At 40.4% G+C, this 9,526-nt stretch overlaps 1 protein-coding gene across 2 annotated transcripts in view; it reads right to left on the bottom strand.

Annotated features, from left to right (window-relative positions):
* Positions 1–4,938: 4,938 nt before the first annotated feature.
* NUCKS1 (nuclear casein kinase and cyclin dependent kinase substrate 1) overlaps positions 4,939–9,526 on the bottom strand; it is a 28,018-nt gene continuing 23,430 nt past the window's right edge. The window contains exons 5-7 of one of the 2 annotated variants that reach the window (XM_025277685.3): positions 8,129–8,281; positions 7,160–7,306; positions 4,939–6,177 (exon numbers count right to left, since the gene is read on the bottom strand). In XM_025277685.3, the coding sequence (XP_025133470.1) occupies positions 5,978–6,177; positions 7,160–7,306; positions 8,129–8,281 (500 nt within the window). In that variant the 3' untranslated portion in view covers positions 4,939–5,977. Of the gene's footprint in view, positions 6,178–7,159; positions 7,310–8,128; positions 8,282–9,526 lie in introns of both variants that reach the window. The other variant, XM_025277684.3, reaches the window with a different exon arrangement.

Below are 9,526 nucleotides of genomic sequence, written 5' to 3'. Positions count from 1 at the left end.
ATTTGGATGACAAGGCCAGAATATAAATCAGGGGAAAGGTTGAAAAGGATAAAATCCCTATAAAATCCCTAATACCTACAATATCTTGTACCATATTCTCCATCAAAGAGGTAATATTTAACTGTAAACTCCAAGAGTGTAATTTTTACAGGTATTTGAAATTGAATGCAAATGTCTATTTTACACATATAAACATTATTCTTCATTACATATGATTGTTGAAAGGATTTTTGCCCTCGTGAGACTTCATAACCTGGACATGAACGTGAGGAAAGCACTCACTAGGACTCCCCCTGCACCCAGCTTTGTGCTCCCTTGATTAATCAAAGGTTAATGAGTCTGTTTCTTGATTCCTAACTCTAGTCCTAGTTAAGACAAAACATACCTTTCCTGTTACCAACAACAGTGACGGTCACCGCTAATTTCTAAAGAATTCATTCATCTAGCAGTTTCCCCCTAAAGTCAAATTAGACTGGGAGGTGCCAGGCCAAGGTGCCCAGTTGTATAGTAAATCAGTGTATTCGCTTGAGTATCACAAGAAGTACACAGAGCACGCATCTGGGTTACAAAAGCCCTTTTATAAAGCCATTTTTAAACAAAACAAAAAAAAGTTTACAAAAGAAAAAAAGATACAGAAAAAGAATAACTTGCTTCATATGTCCCAAAAAGAGAAAAAAAATAAAAGGGACAATGCCAACATGCTCAACAATAAAGTGTTCTTTTTTCTTATTTTTTAATACAAAATACAAGCAAAGGATACACATACTTAAAACAGAGCTCAGGAACAGACACGCAGTCCTGGAAACCCTTCAATAAAAGAAAGCAGGAGTTTGTTTTATCTTTGTTTATGCAGATACATACAGAGACTGGGATATGTAAAAATTAAGTATCACAAAAGACCATCGCACAAGTCTACCAATGCATGTTGCATCTAGAATTCACGGACATGGTCAACAAAATCATGTTCACTTCAACCCCCATTTCATTTAAATTAAAAGAAAAAAACTTTTAAATAAAGTGGTTACATTCAAACTTTTAACTTCCTTAGTACCATGCTGCAGGTATCAGCACTGTTAAGGTGCTGCAAGAATGCCCAGCCCTCTGGTGTCTGATCACGTATACCCAGCAACATCACAGTCTTGAGGGATGCCCGGGCCTCAGCCCATGGACATTAAATACATTTAAGCAGGGTCTTCTCTTTCCCCCTTCCTGCTTCTAGAACATAAAAGGTTAAGGACTACAATTAAGGAAGACTGGGAATTTTAGAGCTGGGAAAATGAAGTCTGAAAGATGAGTCAAGGCCAACAATGACTGAGAACCTGGCTGCTGCTTAACCTGGCAAATCTTAAAAGTCGTTACTTCAACCTAGTGGGAATTAGGTGTAAAAGGTTTGCTGCAACATGTTCTTGGTAAACAAACTAAGTAGAGCTCTTATTTACAAATCTTGTAACAAACACTTCTGGAGAAAAAAAGAGAATTCGCTAATTTCCAGAAGACAAAGTTTTAACTGCCAGACATATAACAAACACACACTCACACACACACCCACACAATACTTCAGGGATTTTTATACAAGTTATTTAGGGCATAAACTGAGTACTATACCCCTACATCCCATCAAAAAAGGAACAACAAAAAAAATCCCAATTTTGCCCTCCCCCCATAATCTAGAAAACCCTCCCTTCACCCCGATGTACAAAGTGTATGCGCAATGGTGGCGTCCCACCAGCCACACAAAGCACGCCGTACAGATGTCACCAGTCCAGTCGCTCCATGGCATGGCAACAGGCAGGTTTACAGGGTTTTTTTTCCAATAGTGGTTAATACACAGAAAGCACCACTGTGAATTCTGAATTAGGCTTTGAGAAAAAAGTGTAACTTAGGGATTTGGGAGTCAGGAAAACTCATTTTGTATCAAGCTTATCTCAAGAAAAAGGGAAAATGGGTTGCAGATTGAAATTTGGCTTTAAGTAGTTTGACGTCCCAATACTCAAATAAACTAACTCCCTTTTCAAATAAACCCAGCTCCATGCACAGAGAAAAGGACAACTCTCTAACCTCAAGAGCTATCCCTTGACAGAAAATGAGTATTGCTTGTTCTGAATGTCATAAAAACCGGAGGCCAGGCTTCTGCCCTTCCAAACTGCTAAGGTGACAGCTTCTTCTAGGCACAGCTACTGGTGATGCAGGCACAGAAAGAAGTGTTCAAATCAAAACTCCCTTTCTCCATAAAAGCCACGATGGTCACATGACCTTTTATAAAGCTTTCCCTGTAGCTCCTGGGATTAATTTCTGCTCCTGCCTTTCTGACACCCTCAAAGCATCTCCTACAGAAAAGGAAAAGGAAAAACAGGCACTATTCCCTTCCCCCAGTAAGGACTCTAAAACCCACTCACTTCAATGTTTACAGCAAACAAACCCCCCCAAAAGTGTGAACTTCAGTTTAGCTGATCATATCCGTAAGAATGTCAAACACTTCACTGGACTGTTAACCTCGAATTCCACTCTTGATTAGTTACCTGTAAGAAAATGCTGTTTGAACCAGTACCAAGAGTAAGTACTGAACTGAGGGTTGAGCCTGGAACAAACCAGTTATTATGAGAAAAAACAAAAAAGGTTACCAAAAGCTCCATAATGGAAAATCAACTACTATTCCAGATGCAAAGATTTCCACTCACTACTTCCCTAAAGGAGGAAAACACCCATTAATTTCCCTACCTGGACTCATTAGGGAGCAGAGATATGAGAGGCAGAAATGTTTTACAACGCAGGACAAAGCTACCCTTACGAAAACTAACACGTATCCTTCGAGCCCACTCCACTGATTCCAGTCTGAGGTGGGAAAGGCGAAGAGCCGCAGCAGGCTACAACAGATACAAAAGGTGCAGGCTACCTAGCTCTGTGTGTGTGTGTGTTGGGGAGGGAAGTCTGAGAAAACAATCTGAAGAACTAGAATGTAGTGTCAGTCAGCGTAGCTGCCGAAATCCACGCTCCAGAGGTAAACCTAACAGAGCTAACAGAGAACTGAGATAACACAAACAAGCACTTTCAAAGTCAACGTCCCACTTCCTGAGCAGCTGCAAAACAAGACAGCGAGCACTGCCGCCGCCTCCTGGTAGGCGCTCTAGAGAAAGGGGGCGTGTGGGGGCGGTGCCAACGGGCAGTCCCAGCAGCCCCCCCCCCCCCCCCCCCCCCCCCCGACACTGTCAGCCTGGCTGCTGAGCGCCTGTTCCCAGCTGAGACGCCACAGCTGTCCTATTTGCCTGCGTGATTTGAGGGGAAGACCAGCGTGTTTTAAATCATCAGCAAAAACTGGAGAAAACAAAGGTCATTCAGAGCCTGTCTCTCTTGGGGACACAGATCCTTTTGTCCAGTCTATCAGAAATATACATTTTTTAATCTCATGAATTAACCTTTAAAAAAGGGATCCCAGACAAAAAGCCCAACCAAATGCACACAAATAACCTAGAGGATGTGATTACTCTAAAGGATGTGCATATATCACAGAAACGTTAGTGCAGATTAATATATTAAAGGGACTATTACATAAAATACTAAGGCTAAAGTTTTAAAAGACCCTTCCCCCTAGTCTTCGCGAGGAAAGCACACGTTACTAGGAATGTTAAGACTTAAAGTTATAAACCCCTAAAAACAGAATTGCATGGTGGAAACACTGATAGGTTTTTTAAAACATGTGAACACAAACCTTCTTGTTAAAATACCTGAACAAACCAATAAAGCAAACAGAATAATCTTTAACACCTCATTACAAGGTTCACAACTGTGAAGTCAACCATCATGAAAGAGAATAGTCCAATTGCTACTTATGTTCAAGCTTCACATATTTGGCCGAGTACTAAAATCTCCAAATTCATTCTTTAACCCCCACAGTGAACAGTGAAACGACTCTCTGCCACTGGAACTTTCTTTAAAAAAAAGAAAAAAATCAGAGTAAGGATATTCCTTACAGTGTCTTAAAAATATTCCTTAAATAACTTTTCTATGAACATCTGTAGGAAAGCCAGGTTGTTTGAGAGAAAAATATGCTGTAACAGCAGATACAAAGAAAACTGCATTAGTAATACTGAGGAAGCAAATATAGATATAAAGGAAATGTTAAATTTCACTAATTTTTCAATTTATTAGCACACTGTGCCCTGTGCTAAGTTGCTTCAGTCGCGTCCGACTCTTCGTGACCCTATGGACTGTAGCCAGCCAGGCTCCTCCGTCCACGGGATTCTCCAGGCAAGAAATACTGGAGTGGGTTGCCACGCCCTTCTCCAGGGGATCTTCCCAACCCAGGAATCGAACCCGTATCTCCAGCGTCTCCTGCATTGTAGGCAGTTTCTTTACCCACTTAGCCACCTGGGAAGCCCATCAGCACACTAAGACCCCCTAAACCTTGCTCCCATTAGCTCATGGTATCAGAATGTGGAGAAGCAAACGCACAGATCTGTCTCCTGACTACCTTCATAGGGCGTGTGACTGGTCTGTTACCGCTGCACACAGGCCTCCCATCGATGCATGGTCTCCCCAGCTCTGCAGAGCCCCGCACCTGCTGCTGTAAGCGCCGTGCAGCCAGCAAGGGCACCGGTATAAAGACAGACGCTAACTGAACAGCGTCGGAGCAGCATGTCACATACTCCCACCAAGTGCAGGATATGAAGCGAAGAACGGAACCAGGAGAAACCATGGACTGGAGCAGGGCTGGCGGGCGCTGCGAGTGGGCTGTGCAGGAGTGCCCTGTGCACCAGCAGGAGGCCGAGAGGCGCCCCACACCACGTTTCTACCAAGAGGCGGGAAGAACAGGCCTGACAGCAGAACACTCTATCCCTCAGCAAAAGCAGAGCATGGTTCATGGACTCTGAGTGCATATTTATAGCATAGAAGAATTTCAATTCTCTGTTTCCATAAAGCAAAAATCTCAAGTCTTTGTGATTGAGTTTCACATTAACTGGCACTTTATTTTGCTTAAAACCTAAACATTGTCAGTTTGAGAAGAAATTCACTGTGATATATAGATCGCCCCATTTTAATTCTAGGGTTTCTTCTTTTGATCCTTGGTAAAATTTTTTATCCAAGAAACAGGATACATATATATATTTAAAAACATGAACCATTAGAGAATGAGATAGGAAATCAAGAAAGATATAAGTTTTGGCGGCCCTTGCTTTTACGTTCTTTAAAGACTATAGCTGAATAAAAGGATCACTGGCTCCGAGTCTCCTAGAGATAACAGGTGATGAAACTAAAAACAAGCAAACCTATATCCCCAAACAGGGTCAGGTAACCTCAGTTCCCTGCCCTGCCCCACAGTAAAAAACATGAATGCCTTTAGTAGCAGTTCAGAACTCATCTTTATCTCCTACCTGCCCCATCAGTGAAGTTTAACATCTGGATTTTTTAGACATCCGTATTTTTGTATACAGAATATAAACTTGTATTAGATGACAACTGTTTTTTTTTTTTAAATTCAGGTAGAGAAAGAAGCAATAACTTTTAACTAAAACCTTCTACATTTTTTGATTTCTGTTCAACTTGCTACCATTTAGCAAAAAGCAAAATTTTCATAGTGTTTACCTCAAATCTTATTGCTTTACAACTGTGGCATACCCTCCATTAAAAATAAAAAAGATGAAGCAGTCAATCCAGTGATTAATTTAACATGGCTTTCATTGGGAAAGGGGGAGGAGGGGGAAGAGGGGGTCATGACGAAGAGACCAATAGACAAAAAAGGTAAATTAAACATACAATGCTTTTCTTTAAAAAAAAAAAAAGAAGAAAAAGAAGAAGAAAAGAAGAAAATGTTATTTTCAACAAAAGGGGAAAAAAGCATTGAAAGCCCATGAGTCAAGCCATAGCCAAAACCATATTCTATCTTAAGTAGCTTTTCTTTTTTTTCCCTCTTTTTTTTCTTTTTTTCTCTTTTTTTTTTTTTGTTTTTTAAATAAAATCTCTCCCCAGACCATCATCACTTTTAATCTTCCCCAGACTGGGCTTCATCTTCAGACCCTTCATCCCCAGATTTCTCAGGCGGAGGGCTTGAAGACGTTTTCTTTTCCAGAGGGCTTTCTGGTTCCTCATCTTCTTCTTTGGGAGAAGGAGTCTTTTCCTTTGATGCCTTTGAAGCTGTGGGGCGACCCACTTTCCCCTTGCCTTTCACAGGACTTGGCGTCACTGAAAGAAGAAAAATACCAACTTGGGGAAGGGAAGAAACGTCTAACGTTTTTAACAAAAATCAGCTACAGAACAATCTGTAAGACAAAAAAATCATAAAGACGACACCCTGACTTACTGAAAATGAAGGTGGGTACTGGTTTTCAAACACTTTTAGCCAACACGACTATGATAACAGTAATGTTTGTAATAAAGAAACAAGATGCTATAGAAACTACGTAACATCCTTAGTGGCTTGCAAAACTGTCAGTTGCTTATGTTTAAAACTTGAGTGAAGAAGGGGGGATGCAACTTAACCGGAACAGAAAGCCGTCAAATACCTGTTGTTTTTAAATTTTTTGGCCATGCTGCATGTGGACTCTTCGTTCCCTCACCAGGGATCGAACTCGTGCGCACTATCCTGGAAGCTCAGAGTCTTAACCACTGGAGGGTCAGGGAAGTCCCCATCAAGCAACTTTTAATACTTCCATCATTACCAAACAGTAAGACATGATGAATAAAACTTCTATTTGCCAGAACAAAAAAAAAAGCAAATCCAGCTTTCTGATTTAATGATAAACTAGCTTCACCCAGCAGAACATCTGACAGAAACCACAAGGGCCCAAAGAAAATGAACCTATGCTGTCAAGTGCGATTTCATTCTCTGTACAAATCAGAACACTTAAATGTATTACTGTAGGTATGTATTTTCACAATTTTCAGGATTGTGATATCAGTGGGAAAAAAAGGCAGCAATAGCTAAGCTGGTGCGGTGTGAATGGGTTATTCCCAAATCTGGCCTTCGGAGCAGCACTGGCTGAAGAGCAGGGCAAGCCGCCAGACTCCTAGAGGGGCTGGAGCCCTTAATAATAGGTGAGTGACACTCCCAGGCACAGAAGACAGGGTCCTTTTATTTTTGTTATGTGGTCACTATCAAGCCCTACCGAAGCATTTCTGTAGAGAACGTTCATTGGTGACTTAACCTGACTTCTGCAGAGCTCACCTGTGGCCTTTAGCCTGGGCTTCGGCATTTTCTTTTCTTTTCTCTCAGGCTTCGACTTCTTAACCATCTTTTTGTTTTTCTTTTTTGAACTGCCATAGTCACTATCATCATCGTCTTCTACTAGGAAATCCTCATCACTGCCGGAATCTTCTGAGAGGAAAGAAGAATTTCAACGTCCAACTTAATGTATACATCCTTCCAAGTGAACAAAGGGAGAGAGTGCTAAGAATGGAGGATGGGGTTTGGAAGCAGGCACTCTTGGGTTCTGTCTGCAGCTGTCCTACCAGTTCGGTTGGAGCTGTCATTGGCCCCACCTGTAAGACGGTTTAACATGCACATGAGGGTTACAGGACTGACTTGTTTGAAGAGTAGGCAGGAAACAGGAAGAGATTAGGCTTAATGTGGACAAAAACTGAAGTCACCAAATAACTCTTGGTAGTTCTACATTTTCCATATAGTCCTGATAAGACCAGGAAAATGAAAGTGAACTGATTTGGTGTGTTTGGCTCCACTATAAACAAAGTAAGAAACCTACATACAAAGCAAATATACACATAATTAATTAATCTGAGTAACCTGTGAAACATCTAAATTCTGTTAACACCTTTTTTGCAAGGAGATGTCTACACCTTTCTCCACTAGGACAAAATACAGATCTTTAATCACAGTACCCACCAGGTAACTGTTATTCTAACAATGGTTCATTCAGTATATGAGAATGAATGATGTACTTAATCACTATTTGAGTATTTAATCAGTACTTGAGTACTATTTGATATACTTAATCAAATAATAATCATGAGAATCTCTGAGTCTTAAAATATAAATAGATATCAAACAATCATCTCTAATAACACTGAGTATCTAATTTAAGGGGCTGATTTGAACACTGAGCATCCAAAAAACTGCTGAAGTAAAACTGAGGTCACAAACCACAGCCACGACCAAGATACAAGGCACGTTACGCACTCTCCTGGAATGGCGCCTCGTCCTCCTCTTCTTGCTCCTCCTCACTGCCCACATCTTCCATGAGCATCTCCCTCTGTTTAGAGGCTGCTTTAGAGGCTGCCTGCCGTTGCTGGCGCACGTTTTTATGATCTTCTTTTTCATCTTCACTGTCCTCTGCAATATCAAAGTTATAATGCAATGATCAAAGAGTTATGGGTTTGACAGATGACTGGAAAAGGCAATGTAAGATATAAACTGCAGCTTTATTTCATTCAGAAAGGGAAAATTCTATTCCTAAAAATGTCTACAAAATATGCAAAAAGAGAGGTAAAATTCAAAGAATGAACTTGAATAAGGCTATGTACCCATTATTATGGGCTTCCCTGATAGCTCAGTTGGTAAAGAATCTGCCTGAAATGCAGGAGACCCCAGTTCGATTCCTGAGTTGAGAAGATCCGCTGGAGAAGGAATAGGCTACCCACATCCAGTATTCTTGACTGGAGAATTCCATGGACTGAGTCAAAGAGTTGCAAACAGTCAGACACAACTGAGTGACTTTCACTTTCACCCACTATTACATATAAAATAACCTAGGCATGTAGTTTTAAGAAATAATAAAGCTGAATTTAGGTATGAACACATGCTTCCCATAACATGCTTTAAACTTACATTATTGTTGTACCCTAAAATTCTCAATTACATTCAAACCTATCTACACAGTTTTTAGAAACTAAAGTTAGAAAAATATTTTAAATAGTAGAACAGGGGAAGACAGTTTTCCAATATTTCATTCTACAATACAAAACATACAGAACTCAAAATAATGCCAAACTACTACCCTTTTCAATGAATGAGGTGTGGCCATTTCAGTTTAGGAGACGGAGGGAAATCTTCAAAACACACATTTAGATCAATCAGATCTTAACACAATTTTATAATAAAAAATTACTCCCATATACTATCGTTTATTAATTAGAAGCTCCTCAGCACATAGTTGTGGCCATGCATAAATCTGACTGAAAGGGCAGGATGCCAGCCTACTGTCTCTAGGCCAAGTTATATTTGTATAGTTTCACCTACAGCCCTGCTCCTGGACTCTGAGGCTCCCTTATTCCCTCAAGGTTTAGCTGTTACTCTTTTGGAAACACTAGAGTCTTATAAGCCTTGTTATGGTCAGTGTTCAAGCCATCACTTTCACTACCAAAAACTTCACCTGAAGACAACAGACGCAAGAAGACAGCTGATTTTGGCAGACTCAAAACTAAACCCACTTGGTAGGAGGTATGCTTAACATTAATACAGAGTTATTCATCTTGAAGTGCTCAAATGTTTACAAACACAAGAGATTCAAATTAGGGTTTACAAGGTAAATGAATAAAAGAGTATGTTTACATTATCACAACATTACTAGATTATTTA

Source organism: Bubalus bubalis, chromosome 5 (genome assembly GCF_019923935.1).
Source record: "Bubalus bubalis isolate 160015118507 breed Murrah chromosome 5, NDDB_SH_1, whole genome shotgun sequence".
In the NCBI taxonomy this organism is placed as follows: Eukaryota; Metazoa; Chordata; class Mammalia; order Artiodactyla; family Bovidae; genus Bubalus; species Bubalus bubalis.
This window is presented reverse-complemented; position numbering and strand designations above follow the sequence as displayed.